Source organism: Pipistrellus kuhlii, unplaced genomic scaffold (assembly GCF_014108245.1).
Source record: "Pipistrellus kuhlii isolate mPipKuh1 unplaced genomic scaffold, mPipKuh1.p scaffold_m20_p_8, whole genome shotgun sequence".
Classification (NCBI taxonomy): domain Eukaryota; kingdom Metazoa; phylum Chordata; class Mammalia; order Chiroptera; family Vespertilionidae; genus Pipistrellus; species Pipistrellus kuhlii.
In genome coordinates, this window is record NW_023425584.1 from 44,914,220 (window position 1) to 44,936,473 (window position 22,254).

Here is a 22,254-nt window from a genome sequence, read left to right on the forward strand (position 1 = left end):
ATTCTTATCTATTATTCATTTATTCATGCATTCAAACACTCCACAAATATTTATTGAGTACCTTCTTTGGTACAGGTTATCCTTTCCTAAACATGAGTTTTATTGCAGGTAGAGTCATATCCAAGTAATTATACTGAGATTGTATTTTAATGTTTATTTTCCCGCCTCTGTAAAAGTGATCTCATTATGGCAATGATTATGGGTTGTTTGTTTGTTTTTATAAGGAGAGATTATGATAGTGTAAAACATGACTAGGCAGGGAGTTAGGAAGCTGATTCTCTGTCTCCTATTGGCTACAACTTAATTTGGGGCTAATTCAAATAAGACATTTATTAAGCTTCTCTCAAGTTTATTGCAGTGTTAGGCACTATAGTTGCTACACAAATACATGTATTTTATGTATGTTTATTACTGACATGCATTACAAATTTATTTTATGGAACCAACGATCTAGAAGAAAGACCCTTAACCTGAGACATTAGAGGAATGAATGTTTTAGCTCCAGATGATTTTAATGTAAATTTTTTTGATATGCACTTATATGCATTTTTATGAGGAGATGGTGAATAGCTTTTAGATGTTAAAAGTGTCACTGAGCCTTAGCTGGGTGGCTCGGGGATGGTTGGAGCATCATCCTGTGCACCAAAATGTTTCTCATTTGATTTCCTATCAGGAAGGGTACAGAGGCAATGAACTGATTTCTCTCTCTCTCTCTCTCTCTCTCTCTCTCTCTCTCTCTCTCTCAATTAACCAATTGAAACATAATCTTGGGTGAGGATTTAAAAAGAAAAAGGTGCCATTGATCATTTAAAAAAAAAAAAAAAAGGTTAAAAAGCTCATGATCTTAGTGACCCAGCTAAAGAACAAGAGCCACAGAAGAACAGTTTGGAAAAAGGTAAAATGGTACCTGACTATGGTCATTTAAGGAAAGGCTTTCTGAAAAAATAACTCTTGGAATATATGGCATGTATTGTTTGTCTTCAGCATCCTTGTGGGAAAAGAAGATAAACTATAGAATTTCCGTTATTCTTCCCAGTTGTAAAATTTGTTTTTTCTTTGATTATAATAGATTATGACATGCCTATCAAAATGCCGGCCACATCATGGGGATTCAGAAAACATCTGTTCATTATTCCTGAAATGAAACTTTTAAAATGTATTGTCCCAAACATATCCACTATCTTGAGTTAAAATTGCAGAATATTATAGCATTAGCTCCCCAATGTTCCATGAATGAAAGGAAACTTAACAAATGTTTGTCATTGCTCACACTCTTTCACTTGGCAGATCAGAAAGTTTAATTCTTTAGTCTCCTTTATTGATTCATAGCATTTTTAATACCTTTATATTTTTATTATGCTTTCCATTGTAGCATTTTGGGTATCTTCATTATCTGTATGCTTTGTGGGGGTAGGAACAATCTCAAATCCATTCAATATTATCCAGCACTTAACACATTTAACCAAAAGGGAGCTTAATAAATGATTGATGACAAATGAAATACAATGGGACCTCGTTTCTCGACCTTAATTAGTTCTAGGAGGCTGTTCCAAAACTGACTCATTTATTCCCATTAGAAATAATGTAAATTGAATTAATCTGTTACTGACCCCCAAATGATTCCATTGTAACCTTTCTCATATACAGTACATGTCTATTGTACTGTTTAATCTAGAAACACTTTAAAAACAAAAAGTACACTAAATGTAAATGAAAATGTAACAAAAAGGAAAGGAAATGTACAGTAAAAATGAAAATGTAAAAATAATTATAGGCAGTGATAAAAGCAAAAAAAAAAAACAACCCCAAAATATTCACAGTACAACATCCTTAGATTTTAACAGTGGTAAACTGACTCATATCCATGCATTCTCTGCTTTGTCACAGAACAGTGTGTGACTGATGATACATATATCAGCATGAAAGAGTTGTCAGGTTGAGAAGCGAGTTGTTCAAGATGGGAGATGTTTGAGAAACTAAGTTATAATCTGTAAATTGCTTACTTCAGTATAGCACAGACGGCAGGTTCAAGTCTCCACACTGCCTTGTCCTCTGTGAGTTACTATGGGTCAGTTTCTTAAACTCCCTGCCCTCAACTTCTTCATCTGTAAAGTGGAATAATTTTTCCTGATTAAAATTAATTAAGTGCTTGGGAGAATGCCATGAGTGAGGAGAATCCAGGTTTGTGGGAACCTCAAGCTTGTATAGTGCCTCATCCTTTTTAAGAGAGTATTAAAGGTGAATACAAAATTTGCCAACTAGAACATTTTTATGGCTTTATTTAAAATGGGAGAAGAAATCATAAATTACAGAAACAAAAACATTGAAAAATGCCAAAACATTCCAAAATATTACCATCATGGTTAATAAACATCCAGATTCATCTTTATATACTTTATTTCTTACAAATTTTTGTCTGCATGCACTCATACTTCCTGTTTTATGTGATAATGATTTTTAATATTTTCTGTAGAGAAAATGGAAAGAAATGTTATTCTTTTCTCTACCAAAGTAAATTGGAAGTTTATTATTATTGAGGGTTTAGGAAGTATTTTTATCTTTCTTTATAACGCATTACCCGAATTAACACATCTAACCTCCTCAGGGCTTCACCCTCAGGCAGTTCTTGTTTGGAGGGAAGTCTGGGAGAAGGCCATCTTTGGGGTTTCACTTGGCACGATCTCAGAGTAGCACATGGTTTTCACTGCTTCCTCTTGACTCCCCATCGCCACCCTTGTGAGAATTTCTTGTTGTGAGAGTTGAGGGAAAAGTGGCTGAGAGCCTGGGCCACAGTGACCCTGACATATTGTATTCACATCCGGAGCGTCATGGATAAGGTCCCGACACTCCTTGAGGTCTCTTGAGGATAGATTGTCCAAGCAGACTGAAGGAAGTGCTGGCAGCCTGCTGGCTGATTATACTTGCTGGTAGTACCTGCTCAAACCATGCATGACTTCTAGGAGGTATAAGGTGACCACCTCTGGGGCCACCTTCCATGTCCTCCTAGCCCCCTGAGCTATAGCAGTTGCTTCTTCACTCACTACAGGCAATGCAAAATGCAGGCATTGGAGCCCCACTGATTGTGTGTTAAATCTGCCTCTCATTCCAGGTGCTCCATAAGTTAGAACTTACCATTGTTATTTTGCACTTTCATTGCCAAATGATTTTTTTTTTTTTGTAAATGCCTAGGACTTGTGCAGTGAATATCATTTGTGATTGCATATACTTTTTTTTTTTTAATTTTAGGAATAATTATTTTTCTTCACTTTACCCAATCAGGGGAGAATTTCAGATGACCTGAACTTTTAATGTAATGGATTTTTAAATGGGTTGCACCAGACAAAATTTGTGCTTAATACTTCATGAGTATATTAATATAAATCTTATTGAAATAAAAATGCTGTATTTTATGTATTCTCTTTTTTTAAATATCTTGTTTATTGATTTCAGAGAGGAAGGGAGAGATAGAAAGACCAATGATGAGAACTGATCCACGCCCCACACTGGGGATTGAGGCCACAACTCAGGCAGAATCCACCTGTGACCTCCTGGTTCAAAGGTCAACACACTCAACCACTGAGCCATGCTGGCCGGGCTCTTTCCTTCCTTCTTAAATATCATTTGTAGTGGATGTCATTCTGGGGCCATATTTTCTTTCAGAAATGAAGAACTTGTTTTCTCACCTAGTGGGAGTGCTACTTGTTAGAGTTTTCAGCTGACAGTCTTTTCTGGGAGAGACTTTCCTTTCAAAGAGCACATGCAATCCCCAGGGCAACCAGTGTTCTTTGAGTGGAGGGGAGGGTCATAAAGGCCATCGTTTCCCCAATCTGTACAACTGCAGAGGGCCACCCGGCTCCCCAGCTCCACAAAACCCAGTCACTGCGTGCAGAGTGGCCTCCCTTCTTCCTCTGCGCAATTTTGCTTTCTAGCCTTCCCCCACAGGTAGTGATTCTGCAAACCTTCCCCAATCTACCTCTGCACGTGAATCAGTCAGAATATCCTTCTCAGAGAACCTGCTGTGAACCACCATCAATTTATTAAGCACAATCTTTTTAATAACAGCTTTTCTGGGGATGAGGATAGAGATCATTTCTATAAATGTGACCCAATTTCAGAAACATTCAAATTGAAAAAAAAAAAATGCTTCATACAATCAAGGAAGGGCAGTCCCCACACGTGCTGTAATTGCTTGCTGCATGAACAGGCTGGCTGCCACCAATAACCTGAAGCACTTAGAAGCCTTTCAGGGAAGCCATTATCTGAAGAAAGGTTAAAGATTGTTGTTCTTTCCTTTTCTCACTGCAGTTTTCTCTCTACATGCTCTCCCAGCTTGATCTCCTCTGAACTCAAGGTTTTGAGCCAATGCATTATTTCTCTAGTACTGCCACCTCTTGAGCTTCTAATTTGCATATTTGTCTGTCTGCCAGAGCATTTCTTTGATAGCCCAACAACCTCGCAAAATTAACATGTCCACCATTGGCTGAGTCATCTTCCCTCACACCAGACCTATCTCTGTCCAATCTCAATCATCACTGCCCTGATCTTCCAAACCATAAAACTTTTCAGTCATCTTAGACTTTTCCTCTTCCTCCCTCATCTGACATAGTACTTGCCAATTTTGCTGGGACATAGTACTCCAATAAGCAATACTTTTCAGTTCCTATTGCTACTTCCTCAGTTTAGCTCCTTAGCTGGATTGCTACAATAATAATTGATTCATTTTTCTACCTTCAGTCTTGATTCCTTTAAATACATCTTTTGCACAGTGGTCAAGATGAATTACATCACACACTCTGTATTTATTGCTCTCCACACCACCAGCCATACTTTCTAATTCCTTTTTTATTTGTTTTCTGACTTTCTGGGCTGTGTCCTTAGAAGAAGAATGACTGGCACATAGTAGGGTTCAATAAATATTTGATGAATGTGTAAGTGAATGAAGGAACCAGGACTACATTTCAGTTGTCTTCCTTCTTGGCATATGTAATGGGCAAATTACTTACTTTCTCTGAGTTTTACTTTATTTGTAAAATGAGGCTGATATTAATGATACCTCCCATATTTTTCTCAAAGATTCTTTATGAGATAGCAATGCAATATTAATAGATGGTGGTATAAGTCCTTATGCCTCTTGCACAATCTCAAGTGCTATACATGTAAAATTTAATCTTCACAATAATCATATGATATATGTTCAATGAATATCTCCACTTTGCTGCTTTTGGGTGGAGGAAATGAATCAAGGTATATACATGTCTTGAAGTTACCTAGAGAGTAAAGAAGAGCCAGGACTTAGAGGCACATAGCTGGGACCACAGCAGCCTTGACTCTGAGCTTCCTCATTCTGTGCCTATACTTAGTGAAAATGACCCTGGATAGGAATCCTATGGCTTTAGGATATTGAATTGAATAATATTGAATTACAATAGTATCAATTACACTGAAAAAACTTTTTCATATAAGTCAATATGTTTTTAAAACGTTTTTTAGACTTTTATTATTGATTTTAAAAAATCCTTACCCAAGGATATGTTTATTGATTTTAGAGAATGAGGAAAGAAGAGAGGACAGATAGAGTAAGGCATAGATCTGAGGGAGAAACATCGACTAGTTGCCTCCCTTATGTGCCCCGACCAGGACTGAACCTGAAATTTAGGAATGTGCCCCTACCTAGAATCAAACCCACAACCTTTTCTTGTACAGAACGAGGCTCCAACCAACTGAGCCACCTGCCAGGGCTTATTATTGATTTTTTTCAGTGTACTTTCTAAGAAAAAATATATGATCAATAGTACCAGTATTATTGATATTATTGTAATTCAATATTATTCAATTCAATAGTCCAACACACCAATACTGGCTTGTGATCACAAAATGTGTCAGGTATAATTTCAGATTTTTATAATTTTTTGAAGCTTTATTTTAAGTCTAGTACATAGACATTTTTTTGTCTAGGTCATTGATGACATGTTATGAATGGTAGATGTGTTCATTTTTTTATGTGCTATTTCTGTAAGGTAGAATGTTTTTCTCTATTTATATATATTGTATTTAACCTAATATACATATATACTACATACAAAATTGTTTATTCTTCTAAAATTTGCCATAGACAGTGGTCAATTGGCACCGATTCTAATTGGCTTGTGAGAGCCAATGGTTCAGTATTCAGGCATTTTGTGAACCAGTTGTTAAACCACTGGCTGAAAATCAGTGTCATAAGATACTTACATAACATAAATTGGCAAATGTTACAAATCAGTGTGGTGTTTGTTTTATTTCTGAGAGCCAGCTTACTTGCCTACCACAGACCATAGCCCTTTCATTTTTGTTTAGTATAAATTTCAAAAAAGTGTTTAAGATCTTTAATAACTTCTTATTTTTCCTCTGTACAATTTTAAGCTATATTGTTAGGTGCATGAAGGTTCATGATTAATATATCTTATTATAGGTTGTAAATTTTATACATGAGCATTATCCTTTGTATTGCTTAGTACTTATCATTTGAATTCTATTATTCTAGTATTAGTGTTACTATACTTCTTAATTATTTGCATTTTCAAGTTTTTTGTGCCATTTAAAAATGTTTTTATTAAATTATTGGGGTAACATTGGTTAATAAAGTTATATAGATTTTTAAATGTACAATTCTATGATACATCATCTATATATTTTATTGTATGAATACCACCTAAAGTCAGATCTTTTATCATTATATATTTGACCCCTTTTATTCTTTACTACCTTCCTCCCCTCCCTTTCCCTTTGGTAACCACCATACTGTTGTCTGCGCCATTTTACAATATTTTTGTACCATTTCTTATAAATGACATATTTTAAACTTTATCTCCATGTCTTTCTCTTTATTTTTAAAACGCAATCTAAGTCTCTGTCATTTAGTAAGCAGATAAAGATTTTATCCCACTTTTTCATGTGTGGGTGTATATACATGCATGTGTAGACTAACTACTGCCACATTATGTTTTATGTATACTTTTTACTGTGCATCCTTTGTTTAAATTTTCTTTTTTGCGTACTGTGGCCTTCCATTAGATAGGTTAAGTGTCATTTCCTTTTGGTTCAGAAATTATAATGATATATATAGGGTTTTCTTTTCCTGCAGTAAACTTTTCTTTTGATTTTTGCAATTAATCATCACGAATGTATTTCACCTTCTTTAAATAATCTTAACATGAGTTTACTTCTCCCACATTATTTTTCATATGGAGATTACTTCCATTTTGCTGGTTGGAAAGGTGTATGTTAGGTCAGTGGCTGTCCCTCGTGGTGGGAATTGGGAATGCAGTGACTGCAAGTTGGCATAAGAGAAATTTGATTATAGATGTTTATAATCATGTTGGTGATGGTGCTTTCATGGATGTATAGACTTGTCAAATTTCTGCATATTATATACCTAAATGGGTGTATGATATTTATAATCTTGAAATTATACCTCAATAAAGTTGATATTAAATGTGTGGTGGAGAATGTCAGCAAGAGCAAAGCTGTGGTATATAGAAAAGGCCCATTACTAGTTGCATCTCAGGTAATTATAATGGTACATATAAATGTTCCAGCAATACTTTGTAGCTTGGAATTTGAAATTGGCAAAATAGATATAGCAGAAATATAAAATGTGGAGGAAATTCAGGGTGCTTCTTAGGATATGACAGTGACCAACTGAGCCATCTGCTGGATAGGGAGACAAGTGCAGCTAAGAGGCTAATAGTTGTGACAATGAGGACAATGTAGTTATAAATAAATTAAAAATAAAATCCAACAAACATGTGATATGCACTTATCATGCATCATGGATACTTTTCTGTGTTGGAGGTATAGGACCAAACGAACTAAACAAGGTTTCTAACCTCAAGAATATCACATTTTTGCAAAATAAATAAGTGAATTAGGTTTTAAAAAAGTACTTAGATCCAAATATACTAAATGTCAACTTGTTTAATGCCCCAAAGTTCCTTAAATATCACATTATACTGCCTTAAAGAAGCGTACTAACTAGCATTTTTCAAAAACCCACAAACCCTTTTCAAGAATGTTTGCACCTAATGATTAAAAAAAAAAAAGTACATGCCTTGATCAGTATCGCTTAATTGGTTGAGTGTCATCCTGTGCACCCAAAGATTGCTTGTTCAATTCCTGAACAGGGCGTGTACCAGGTTGTGGGTTTGAATCCCTAGTCCAGGTGCATGTGAGAGGCAACCAATTGATGTTTCTCTCTCACACTGATGTGTTTTTTCCCTCTCTCTCTCCCCTCCTCTCTCTAAAATCAATAAAAAAAGGAAAAAAAATTAAAGCACATGAACATATTACTACATAAAACTATACTAAGAGAGATGCCCTCTAGCTACATGTATGCATCATCATTGTCTATCTGATATGATAAACTTCCGAGGTATTTTTTTATTCACCTTTTATGATACCATCTATTTAACAAAAATTTTTTTTGAATAGTCATGATAACCTAGCTATCCAAATTTTATCACTGCCTTTGTCCTTGGCATTATAGATATTTAAATGTGTACAATTTGCTTCGGAGACTTTCCAGTATAATTTAGCAATTTGTATTGTATTCCCAAGAAAAACATTTTACTTAAAAATTTATATTTAAAATACATATATTTTACAAACCATGTATGAAATTGTATTTTTTTAAAAAGAAACATTCTACCTAATCATTTACTTTTGTTGTTTTTGATAAGCAGAGATTTATGGGCCCTATTAACATGTGTGTGGCTTTACGAGAGCATTAAATACCAACTTCAGATCTTATCTTTGTATGGATTACTTTTTCAAAATCACTGTAGTAACCATGGTAACACAGTTCATATATATTTTTTAACTTACTAGTGAACACAGATTATTTCACAAAATTTTATGCTTGACATTTTCATAATATGGGTGTCAATTAATAGTATAAACACAATTACTGAAAAATGCCAGTACCCTTAATTACAGCCAGGAAAATCTGAGACATCTGAAGGTATCAGTTTATCAGCTGTACTCAAATGGGACTGATTAAGAGATCCACTGGAGTCATAGGTCTTCAAACTATAAGCTGTGGGTCAAATTCACCAACTGTTTTGATAAATGAAGTTGTATTGGAACATAGCCACACCTATTCATTCATGCATGGTCTATGGCTGTTTTCACAATGGAATAGCAGAGTAACATCTTCAAGACAGACCCTATAAAGATTTATTATTAAGAAAGCCTGATGTACTGTCTGGCCCTTTAGAGAAAATGTTTACCAATTCCTGCTTTATACAGAGGCAACAGATTTGTCCACTCTTACTTACCACTACTTTCAGACTGTTACCAAATGACTGCCTTTTCTCTGAATACACAGTGTACTGTTTTGTGTATGTTCTTGCTCAACTCTTTCTTCCACCTAGAATGTTGTTTCCTTTTAAAAACTCATGTGTAAAATCTGTCCATCCTTTACGGTGTGATTCCAATATCACTTCCTCCATGAAGTTTTATAATAAAAAGAAAAGAAAATTCCATGAACGTAGCTCCCTTACATCCCCTAACATATTTTCTACAGCCCCTGCTTTTCTCTTTCTTGCGCTTGCCTGGCATACACAACTATGATCTATGATTCAGTCCAGTTTTCTACCTATTCCAGGCCTACCTGTTCCTTGCAGCTTAATGTGGCTGGAGAAAACACACACTAATCTTACCTCCTGGCCATTCATGACCACGAACTTCCAATAGGCATGGCTCTCATTCCATACTTATTTTAGTTTATTCTCTTTCTTACCCTGATGATGATCTCTTTCATTCTCCTCTGTCCTCAACCCTTAACACATCTTCCCCATCGTCACTCTCTGCTGATGACTGTTAGTCTTAATTAACTGGGAAAACCAAAGCCATAGTTGAGAACTTACACCTCCACATCGACCTATTTTCCAATAAAGGACAGCTACCCTCCCTTACATCCTTTATATGATACATTCAATTTTGGTTTGCCCTCATTTTTAGTGTGTTTGAGTGAATCGATAAATGTCTCTACTGTATAAACTTATATTTAGAACTCTTGTTGTTAAGTCTATGAGAATTTATTTTACATGTGCAACGAGGCAAGTAAACAAAGAGAATAAAACAAAGCAAAACAGGCATGTGTTAGATTATATTTTCTCCGTGGGATATTCAATAACGTTGGTATAGGATGTATCATATTTACAGCTCTTTTCACAAGTCACTGCAGAACTGAAGCTTTTAGAACTGGCCAGATGTGTTGATGTGCCTGTCCACTCTTCTTGTGTTGACCCCTGGGCAGTCACAGTGTCAGTTATCAGGTCAACAAGCACTGTGCAGTGAGACCCAGTCACAGCACTGCCAAAACTTACGGTTTAAACTCTGTGAGCTCTCTGAGGGTCAGGCTAGAACTTAGTCTTTTTGTAATTCCCAGCTGCAGGCATCCAGGTGAATGAGGACAAACAAATGATACTGATTAAGAGGGAATTTTATACATGCAATTCATATGCCAGGCTTAAACACTCTTCAGTAGTTCTCAAAAATTATGGCAGCAAAGGAAGTGACAATGTATTTCATCCCTATGTTGGCCTCTCATAAAGTAGTGAACCTGGCTTCAGCCACTTCCCTCTGACAGGTTTTTGGTGAGAGTCAACTGAGATAATGCCCATGGGAGAAGCTGAGTTCTGCTTTGGAAGACCTGCTTTTATGCTAGCAGAGACGGTGGCTTTTTATTTATTATCCACTTGGAGTGGGTCAGGTTCTTCGTACAGCAAGGAGCCTACACTTTCCAACCACAGAATTTGTGAAATTCTTTGCATGCCTTCTCACCCTGTCCAACCTGAATTGTGAGGTCATATTTTATGGCCACATGCATGATATTTACCTGACGCAAACTGCTTAATCTCTCAGAACCTCAATTTCTTCACTGTTAAATAAGAGTAGTATCTTCCACATTAACAATATTGCCAGGATTGAATTTGATAATGTACATGAGAATAATTTGGTAAATCTGAGAGAACTAGGTAAGCAATACATAGCCCAATTAATATTATCATCATTGATAATAATTATATTAATAGTAACACATTGAGTCCTGAACAAAGAGAAAGGAATAGAATATTTTATCTTTTAAAGTGTTTTTTGGTGTTTTTTTTTTTTTTACCAACATGGGTCACACACACACACACACACACATTTTTTTTTTCAGAAAGTGAGAGAGAGAGAGAGAGAGAGAGAGAGAGAGAGAGAGAGAGAGAGAGAGAGAGAGAGGTGAGAGAGAATCATGTATTGGTTGGTCTCTAATCTTGGCTATCTTAGACTTGCTGTGGGGCCCAGATAGCTTACCAAATGCTGCTAACCCTACCCCATAGGATTTTTGTGAGGATTAAATGTGATGCATTTATTCAGTGACCAATAGAGTGCCCTTGGGGAAAAAATAGGTGCTCAATAAATATTAATTCCCTTTCCTTTCTTCCTCTCACCCCTTGTAGTTTATTTGTGTTTTTAATGGATCATTATTTCCCCTGGATTTTATTATAGGAAGTATTCTGGATGGATGGCTGCTGGAAACTCATTGCCATAGTCAGCTCTTCTTCAATATTTAAGGCTTTATCTGGGCATTGAGTAATGAGAATTTCGGTAAGAATAATTAGATGAAGATAGTACTGTATATGGACTTTTCTAAAAGGTCACTTAAATATCAAATATTTCATAATGTGACTCTTCTATAGAGATCTTGGGATGTAACAGATGTCTGTTCTCACATGGATTTTTCTTATTTTGAAAGTAAATATAATGGGTTTTTTAACTCTCTTAACAATCTTGATATACTCTCTGTGTCTTGCTTGTAAATGTATTATTTCACTTACCTCACTCTATTGTTTTTTAAATATAGATATCCTCAGTGAATTGTGCAGTATGGGTTTTTGTTACTCATCCCTTCAGCATAGACTAAATTAATTACAGAGTCTTAGTGGTTAAGGTGACAGTCAACACTGCCATCTGAAATTCTAAAGCTTTGACAACATGGAAGAGGCAGACAAAAGTATCTAAATTCTGGGAGGTCCTAAAGGAGGTGATATTTCTAAATTACCAAGAAAGGTTATTTTTTTTTATTGATTATGGTCTCACATAATTGTCCTTATTTCCCCATTCCCATCCCAAACCCCTCCCTAGATATGCCCCCTCTCACCCTCTTTCTTCCCCCAACCCATGTTGTCCATGGCCACTGGCTAGGCCCATATGTATGCACACAAGTCCTTTGGTTGATCTCTTCCCCTTACCCCCATCCCCCCTTATTTTCCCTGAGTGTCTTCAGTTGCTTCCATTTCTATCCAATTTGTTCTCTAAATGATATTAATTTATAATTAATTTTATACAGTTGCATGAAATTAATCTAGAACTATAAACCTAGGTTAGTATTTTTGTTATTAATCTATGCTACATAAAATACGTTGAACTATTTAAAAATGAAAGAAGGATGAGGAGATTAAGGATAATAAAAAAAATTAGTGGTGATATTATTAGATTTGTACATTTCCTTAAAATGGTATGTATTAAAAACATATTAAATAATTTTGCCCACAAGAAACAAAGCTGGAGGGCAGGCATCACAGCAGATAAATTCTAGTTTTATTAATTCTGAAAAGGAAGATTAATTCTTAAATTTTAATTTACAGATATGATAAACTACTAATTTTAATATTACCTTTTAACTAAAATATTTAATCATTTTCTCTATGACTTTTTTTTCCAGAAACCATATTTGAGGAGTACGTCCATCCAGTGCTATTTGTGTTTACTTCTGAATAGTCATTTCTTAACTGAGGCTGGCATTCATGTCTTCATTTGGGGGTAATTTTATCTTTAGGCATAAATATCATCATGCTAATTGCCTCTCTTCTTCATTATCTTCCCTATGAAAAGGTGTATGTTCAGTCGGCTTACACCTTAGGTAGTCAGTATTTGGGGTATGAGAGAAGGCTGATTATGGAGACTCAGGAAGTTTGGTAAACACTGACCATTTCTATATTCTAATAAGATCTCGAAGAATATTAACATTCTGCAGATAAAATGGATCTTTTGGTATATAACTACACTTGAAAGTACCTTCCTTATTAATATCCTGCATGATTTTCATGGCTGTAACAAAATAGATATTTAGGATTCAGTCACGTTCCTTTTTTTAAATCTATTTCCTGACACTGGCTTCTGCTATCCTATGAGCCCTATCCTAGTTCATTTGGAAGCATGTCTTTCTTTCTTTCTTTCTTTCTTTCTTTCTTTCTTTCTTTCTTTCTTTCTTTCTTTCTTTCTTTCTTCCTTTTTCCTCTTAATAAACATTTGTATTTTCCATGCCAATTAACTTTTTCTTTCTTTCTTAGATAACTAATAAACCACGCTGCTTGACCTAAGCATACAACCTCTAGCTCTGTAGTCTGACTCAGGTCAGCCTTTATCTCACAGTATGGGGAACCGATAGATTTGCACAGGTAAATCTTCCTCACAAGAATGATTAGTGTTGGTTCAGAGCTTCTATGAAAATCCATGAGGGTGCAGCTATTTTTAGTGGCGCTTTCAGAATCATCCCATAGTCATTTGGTCAGTGTACGTGTCTTTTGTCCAGATTCAAAATTTCCATTTTACCAAAACGAGTAAGTATATGATCACTCAACCTAGATTGGGCTTAAAGTCTGTCATGTTTATGGAGAAGGCAGCTGCAAGCATAGCAATGATTTGCACAGCATACAAAGGCGCATGTTTAATGTACTATAAAGAACATTTCAGTTCAAAATCATTATATCAAAGTGATTATTGCTCACTTTAAACATTTTACCTATTTATTTGACTTAAAAAGTCTGATAGGACCTCTACTTAAAAAAATAGTCATTCACTCAAAAACATTTACTGAGCCATACCACACATTAGGTACTATTTGTATTCATTATAATCAGTTGCGCCCTGTTTTTATATGTTATGTCTTCATAACTTGGTCAATCCTCAAATTAACTTCAAATTAACACGAGGTTGTCTTATGTGTTCAGTGTTCCTGTTCCTCTACAGGGATGTTGATGCATGAAGGCAAGACTAGCACTCATCTTTTCACTCATCAGTACAAAACTTTCTTGCTTGCTCTTTTACCACTAGTATTTATCATGACAGTATTACGTTCATTCAAAATGTTTTACTTCTTGATTTTGCTTTCAGCTGTATCAGTGCAAGTCTTCCCAAAACAGAGGCACACTGGCAGGATGTAATAAGGGATTTGGAAATCTTTGAAAATCTTATTCAAGTAAGTCCTGAATTTTCCGTAAACTATCTGATGTAATTGTTATGGAGTAGCCCTGTCCCTGGGTTTTGCTATCAATCTTAATACAATCTCACTTGAAATAATACTATTTTCGCAGAAATTAGTGGGCCTTGTAGAACCTCAGTTGAAATCTTTCACTTACAATTTTTGGATCCTAATTATCTTTAAACTCAATTTATAAAAGGCCCAGCATGAAGAGCTCTCTGTCACAACAGCCCAGAGATTCCCTTCTTCTATTAGAGAAAACAGACATCTTTGGGGCAATTGCAAGGGGAATAGCCTGACCCTGGGAAAGGCTGTCTGTCTATGGGCTAGAGAAGCCCTCTCCAACCTAACATCACCCACTGGCCCCATAACCCTACAGGGTGTAGGGGCAGAGAAGAGGAGCCTCTGACAACTGTGTTTAATGAAGAGTATTCTGTCCTACTGGGTGGTGGCAGGGATTGAGGGAGTCCCAGGGGCATGAAGTGAGCCACCCTTCCAAATTAGCACAACAAAAATTCTGAAAACAGAACTTCATTGGAATCAAAGCACACAGGTCAGACCCCACAGGCTAAAACTAATCAAGGTGACTGCAGGCTAAATTAGAACCATTTAAATAGGACCAAGGTCTCCTAATGTAATGGCCAAAGTACCTGAATACAATTGAAATTCACTCAATATTTTGAGAAGCAGGAAAAATTATAAATTGAGTGAAAAAAAGATAACACATTCTGAAACTGACATGGATTAGATGTCAGAATTATCACACAAGGATTTTCAAGCAACATCATAAAATTGCAGCCACAAGCAATTACAGATATTCTTGAAACAACTGAAAAAATCATTTTGGCTCCGAAATCGGTTTGGCTCAGTGATAGAGCATTGGCCTGTGGACTAAAAGGTTCCAGGTTCGATTCCGGTCAAAGGCATATACCTTGGTTGTGGGCACATCCCCAGTAAGGGGTGTGCAAGAGGCAGCTGATTAATGATTCTCTCTCATCAATGTTTCTAACTCTCTATCCCTCTCTCTTTCTCTCTGTAAAAAAACACACAATAAAATATATATTTTTTTAAAAATCAGTTTTGGCAGAGTAATATGTTATATAAAAGGAACCAAATAGAAATTACAGAAATGAAAATATAATATCTGAAATACAAACTACTGATACAATTGCACAGAACAACACACACACACACACACACACACCCACACCCCCACACACACATGCATATACACACTTTACTGCACATAAATATGGTGAGATCTGAACAAGGTGAGTGAATTGCATCAATGTAATTTTCTGGTTGTAATCTTGTACTGTGGTTATGCAATATATTACCATTGGGGGGAAATGGTGAAGGATATATAGGCTCTCACTGTAATTTCTTTTATAATTATGTATTTCTAAAATTATCTCAAAGAATTTAATTTAAAAAGCTTAATTTAATATTGTCAGTAGGTTGTTCTCATATCTAAAGCAGTGCATATTTTTTTATATTATCTACTTTTTCTCCCTTTCAGTCTATACATATTGATGCCACTTTATATACTGAAAGTGATGTTCAGGTGAGTATAGTTTTTATTTCAAAATTGCTATATTTCCCAGTTTTCAAACTCTAAGAAGTATATTTTTATAAATTTACTAAAATATGTAGTTCTAAAATCTAAATTTTGGTGTTTTCTTATATAATCAATAAATTTTTATAAGTAATTGTTGAGATTGTGGGGCTTTGGAACAAAGAACCACATAGATGCTTTTTTGGTACAATATAAAAGCCTTTTCCATCAATGTCAAACAAAATATATCATATAATTTTGTGATGCAATTAAATGCAAGAATCAGGTTAACTGATTTAATTTAAAAGTATCCAACATATCAGTTGCTTCATTGCTGTAGTATATTACCATCTTTAGTCATATTTTCTACAAATTGCTTAAATGCATTTATGACCCACATTTTGCATGAATCTCTACAATAGTCAGAAAAGGATTCTGGCTGATTTCTCTCTGAGAAAAGAAACAAACACAACACAGAAAACCTATCTGAATTAAAAAATAATATTGAACTTGTTACATATACTCTGGTATTGTCCAAGGCATATATGACTTCAGGCATGTTGCTGTTCCTTTTCTTGATTGGTTACTAAAAATCAAGAAACAATTCCTTGACTTCTTCACCTCATGGAAAACAAACTATGTCATGTATTGCTCAGAATAGTGAGTCCTTTTTGTTATTTCTCAATTAGAACTTCCCTGAAATAGAAGGGTTTGCTCCCTCCAGGACTTTCTAAGTATTATTGGAAAGAAGCCATAGCCAGAAACTAGGAAAAATAGATATTCACTGACCATTTAGATAGTGCAGTGCTCACAAAAATTGTCTCCCTCCTTTGACTTCAGCATGCTTTCCATTTTTTGCATTTATTCAAAGTAGACAGTAGTCAATTAACCACCAACTCTCAGCATCCTGAAGTTGCTTTTTTAAACCTTCCAACTCTTGGGTTGTAGAAAGAAGCTGAGACTGACATTGAGATTTAAATCCTTACTCAGCCACTTCCTAGCTGTGTTACCTTGGTCTGAACCATGATTTTATTTTTATTATCCTACTAGAGGCTCAAATTCATGGATGGGTAGGGCCCCTAGCAGCTGCTGGTGCTGGCTGGGACCTTCCTTTGTTCCATGCTGCCCCCTGGTCAGCGCACATCATAGCAAGCAAATGACCTCCTGAGGGGCACTTTGCATATTAGGATTTTATATATACAGATTTTATTTATTACTTATTTTATTACCAGCTTGGTGATAGTATTTGTCCTTTTGATCCCACACAGCTGCTTTGGGGGGAAAGGAATGCATTAGTCTCCTTTTATCCATGGGGGACACAATACATTCCACAAACCCCAGTGGATGCTGAAACCATGGATAGTACCGAACTCTATACAATGTTTGAGAGAAAGAGAGAAAGACCATATTTGTATAATTTTTTACAAGTACATTTTTATAATTGTTCTAGTTTGTTATTATTTCCTGTATATGCTAAAGTTATTTTATAAATTAGGCATGGTAAGAGATTAGTAACAATAAATAACAACAAACTACAACAATTACAATAATGTACTGTAAAAAAAGTTGTATAAAGTGGTCTCTTTCCCAAAATATCTTAATGTACTGTATTCACCCTTTTTATGATGATGTAAGATATACAATGCCTCTGTGATCAGACGAAGTGAAGAAATAGAGTGTTTATTAGGCTACTTTTTACCTTCTGATAACATGTCAGGAGGATCATAGAGCCATACCCTATGAATTGTTTTTTCCTGGAATTTTTCATTTAATATTTTCAGACTGTGATTGGCCATGGGTAACTGAAACCATGGAAATCAAAACCACCAATAAAGGAATGACCATTGTGTTGCCAGTGCCAGGCACATGAGTGTGTTTTACTTCTATTCACCTGTGCAGTAAGCATTGTTCAGGGCCTGCAAGATCCCAGCACTGGGCAGCTCATGGAGTCAAGCATCACATAGGCAAATCCCCAGGAGTTCATTAAATGCCTCTTTTCTTTTCAGTTTAAGTTTTTGTTAAGGTAGAAAACATATTTTTGTGGTACCTAGAAGGTACCTTTTTTTTTTTTTTTTAATATACTTTATTGATTTTTCACTGAGAGGAAGAGATAGGGATAGAGCGTTAGAAACATCGATGAGAGAGAAACATCGATCAAACTGCCTCTTGTACTCCCCCTACTGGGGATGTGCCTGCAACCAAAGTACATGTCCTTTACCGGAATAGAACCTGGGACCTTTCAGTCCACAGGCCTATGCTCTATCCACTGAGCCAACCAGTTTCGGCTGAAGGTACCTTTCTGATTTGGCCAACCAGGTACTACCCCTGCTTTGGTTTTTCTAATAAGTTTCCTGGAATCCCATCTGCCTCTGAAACTTGGGAACTTGCAGGAATAGCATGATTGACAGCTACTACTATTTCAAATGTTAACAGTACCACCTGATCCTAAAAGTTCTTTCACTATAGATATTAGTGTTTTCAAAGTCTCAGACAGTATTCTCACCCTGCTACACAGAGGAACTGTGCTCAGTGAATAAAGGTGGCCTAGGATTTCCATGTTTTCCAGTTTCATTCTTTCTTCTGCACAATATCACCATCCTCCTTGATTGCTTTGTTAGCAGTTTGCTTTGGTTTCAATTTCAGTGCTAAAAAATCAAGCTGCTTCCTATGTAAAAAAAAATTTAGGGGTATTGTGTTTCTTTATGAAATATTTGGATTGACTTTTTATAAAAATCAAAGTTGTATCTATGTGAAAATGAAAAATGGGAAAATAATGTGTTTCTCAAAGTGGTTCTTTGTAACTCTATTTTCAGCCCAATTGCAAAGTCACAGCGATGAAGTGCTTTCTCCTGGAGTTATGTGTTATTTGGCAGGAGTCAAATAACGACATTAGAGAGGTGATAGGAAACATTGTCTTCTTAGCAAACTCCAGTTTACCATCTAATGGGGTGAGTTACTAATAGTCGTACAATTAAGGCAGATGTTTCTGGCTTGACTGGGGGAAGTCATGAGCTGGATAGAATGGACAAGCAGTCCTTCCGAAGGGAGCGGGAGTTAATTCCCGTGGAGAGGCATCCAGGATGGCAGCATCACTAGGGTGCACACAATCCTAAACTGCTCATTGACTTATTCATTCAAAACATGCATGCTGCATAGTGCCAGGCAGTGTGCTTTGATGCTAGAATTACAGTGGTGAACCAGTCAGGTCACTGGTTTTTATCAGCAGGTGCAGCAGCTAGACATTATTCCACATAATTAAGGGTTTGGCATGAATACTAGTAACCCATGTTTATTGGATTATTACTCCGCCAGACACGATCTTCAGGGGTTAATCACCGAGTCCTTCCAATAAATCTATGAGATAGTTATCCTTGTTTGTTTCAATGTTGAAGAAATTGGAGCACTGAGAGCTTGAATTACTTCTTCCAATTCATGCGGCTAAGAAAACAGGGAGCCAGAATTCAGACCCGAGCAGTTTCATGTCAGAGTCTGTCTTCTTATAAGTGCTGTAAAAGGATAATAGTAAAAATATGAACAATTTGAGTATTAAATATGAATAATTTAGGCTATCTCAGGCAACATAAGCAATATGGGGTTCCAGGAAGGCAAACACTGGGGAGATCAGAAAATACAACAGATTATGACTGGAAGATCAGAAAGTACAACAGATTATGGTTCTCATGGCAAAACGCTAGTGGCCAAAGCAAAGTGGATAGAAAGAAGTTTTATGAACAAAGAAGACATAATAAATAAATAAATAAATAAATAAATAAATAAATACTTTTTGAGCCCTATTGTAGGCCTTCAGGAAAATAGAAGTGAAAAAACACATATGGGTTCTGCTCTTAAGGAGCGGGGAAGCATAAGTAAATTGATCAATAAGCAAATGAATACATCAGTTACTCACTAAATCCAATGGCCAAAAAGAAGGCAGCTAAAGGCACCGGGATTCTACTTTAGAGAAGGCTTGCCTACCAAGCTGACATTTGGCAAAGATGTAAGGGAATGAGCATTAAATTCATTAAGGATACTTGGGGATGTATGTTCAGGCGGAGGGAACTCTAAGTGCAAAGAGCCTAAGCTTGTGTGGTTGGACACCTTGGATTTTTCCCAAGGAATTCCAGGCTGCTTTAAGTCTTTACTTAAATGTCACCTTCTTGGTGATGTCACCACTTTACAGTTTGCAGTCCATATCTATGTCAGCATGCTATGTCCCCTTCTTTGCATGTACTACTCTCTCACATACTGTGCATTTTACTTAATGAATATTGTCTGCTTTCCTCCACTTGAATGTCCGTTTCAAGGGGGCAGGTTTTGTGTGTTTTTTTGTTTGTTTGTTTGTTTTTCAGTGGTGGATCCCAACTCCCAGAACAATATACTTCCTGCTCAATATATTTATGAACAGAATATGTTAATGTTTAAAATAGTCCTGCGATGTGTCACTTCTATCTTATTGGTAGAAAGACTGAGTCATACAACAAATATCGATAATTCATAACAATATCAATGGTCAGCTCTCTTATGCAATGCTCATAGTCTCTCTCATCATGGCATAGTGTGGCACACGTAGGGGAAAGAGTGGGTGGGACTGCACAGTCAAAATAACTGGATGTGGAGAATTTCACTGAGTATGTCAACTGAGCTGTGTCATTTAATGCCTCTGCTTTCCTATCTGACATGATTATTTTTGGGATTAAATCAGACAGCGTTATATGGAATATGACAGTGCCTGGCATAGAATCTGTGCTTGATGAATACTGGTGAATCTGAATTTCAAGTGCTTAATGGATATCGAATCTAATTTTGTTTTTTGCTGGTAGAGCTTTCATGGTTCAGCTGATCTCAAAAAGTGTATTTATGACTGCTACATTTGAAATATTTTAGTTCTCTGTGAAACTATGTTTGAATTACAAGGATTTGTGGTAGTCACCGAAATAGTTCAATTCATCCAGCAATGATTTCATGAATACTATGTGTACAGCCCTGTGCTAAATACTAGGGAAACAAAATTTCATGGCTGCGCTCTCCTGGAAGCATTTAAGAAAAGTGGTGTAAAAAGCATAAAACTCCCTAATGTCATTGTCATATACGATGCGCTGTGAGGAAGAATCCAAAGAAGGCATCCTGATGGGACATTTAGGCTAATCACAGGAGCTCACAGGTTTGGGAAAAACTTCCTAGTCCAGACAGTGTGTAATCTCAGCTGAAATAAGAAGTATTGAACAGACAGAGAGAGAAGCAAAGGCAGTGAGGCATCTAAAAGCATGGCCTGCACGGGGATAAAAGTGTGAGCTCAGTGTTCCTAGGGCAGAATGTTTGAGACAGTGGGGAGAGATGCGAGAAATAGGTAAGGCGGGCCTGTGTGCCATGCTGGGAGGCAGGGACTTCATTTGAGGGTCTATGAGCAGAAACCATTGTAGGCTCTAAGTAGAGAGTCCATAGTCTGATAGACATGGCTTACTTTTGTCAAAGTCCTTAATCCATTATAAAAATAAGCCCACATTAAATGTCTCAGTTCTTTCTAATATGATATTAACTTTGCTCAAGTTTTCATGTCTCACGACCTCACTGTATGATTTGAACGATGTTATATTCCCAGGAAAGAAATACACCAGACTTTCCATTCTAATCCTTTCTATTTATTTTGCAGACTATAACTGAATCTGGATGCAAGGAATGTGAGGAACTGGAGGAAAAAAATGTAAAAGAATTTTTGCGAAGTTTTGTAAATATTGTGCAAATGTTCATCAACACTTCCTGATTGCAGTGATCCTCTTTAGCATTTCTGTTATTTACAAACACTTTCCCATTGCTCAGAGGCACCGAAACACTTTGCATTTCCAGTGTGCTACCAAAGCAAGTTTTTCTAGCAAGAAGATGTTCAGGATCTTGCATCAGTTGAACTCGTAGAAATGAAGGCAGAAAAATGGCATTGAGTAACCTGATGTAAATGAACATTTCTTTTTAATTTATTGTTGAAATTGTACATATTTGTAGCATAATGTAAATTGTTGAGTAAAATTATGTACATATTTTATCCTTTGAAATTGCACTGATGTTTTACTTCTTATAAGAAAATAAGGGACGTTTGTTAAGGGTGATAATCAAATTATTTAACAACTGCTGGGTCTGGGACCACTGACTACCAGTCTTCATCTACTTTTCAGCTCAGTGTGGCCCCCAGAGGGAGAATTGGCTGACTGTCAACAAGATAGCAGGAACTAGGTGCTAAATCAGGGATTTCCTCTGTAATTTGGTTATTAACATATAAAGAATTGTTATGAAAGAAAGAAAGCACAACTTTTTGGCATGTACCAGTAATGTGGCAATAAAACCTTCACTGAGAGGTAGAATGGTATGTAGAAAGTGAATTGTTGCAATGATACTTTATTTCATGCTTTCCCAAGTA

General features: G+C 36.1%; 1 protein-coding gene across 6 annotated transcripts in view; it reads left to right on the forward strand.

Moving 5' to 3' along the window:
• Window positions 1–21,882, forward strand: part of IL15 (interleukin 15) — a 64,925-nt gene extending 43,043 nt beyond the window's left edge. For 4 of the 6 annotated variants that reach the window (XM_036423495.2, XM_045576511.1, XM_036423497.1 and 1 more), the window contains 6 exons: window positions 11,536–11,634; window positions 12,752–12,849; window positions 14,203–14,287; window positions 15,810–15,854; window positions 18,659–18,793; window positions 21,496–21,882. In XM_036423495.2, coding sequence (XP_036279388.1) covers window positions 11,623–11,634; window positions 12,752–12,849; window positions 14,203–14,287; window positions 15,810–15,854; window positions 18,659–18,793; window positions 21,496–21,606 — 486 coding nt within the window. In that variant the 5' untranslated portion in view covers window positions 11,536–11,622 and the 3' untranslated portion in view covers window positions 21,607–21,882. The remainder of the gene's footprint in view (window positions 1–11,535; window positions 11,635–12,751; window positions 12,850–14,202; window positions 14,288–15,809; window positions 15,855–18,658; window positions 18,794–21,495) is intronic. The other 2 variants (XM_036423491.2, XM_045576510.1) reach the window with 1 other exon arrangement.
• Window positions 21,883–22,254: the final 372 nt, after the last annotated feature.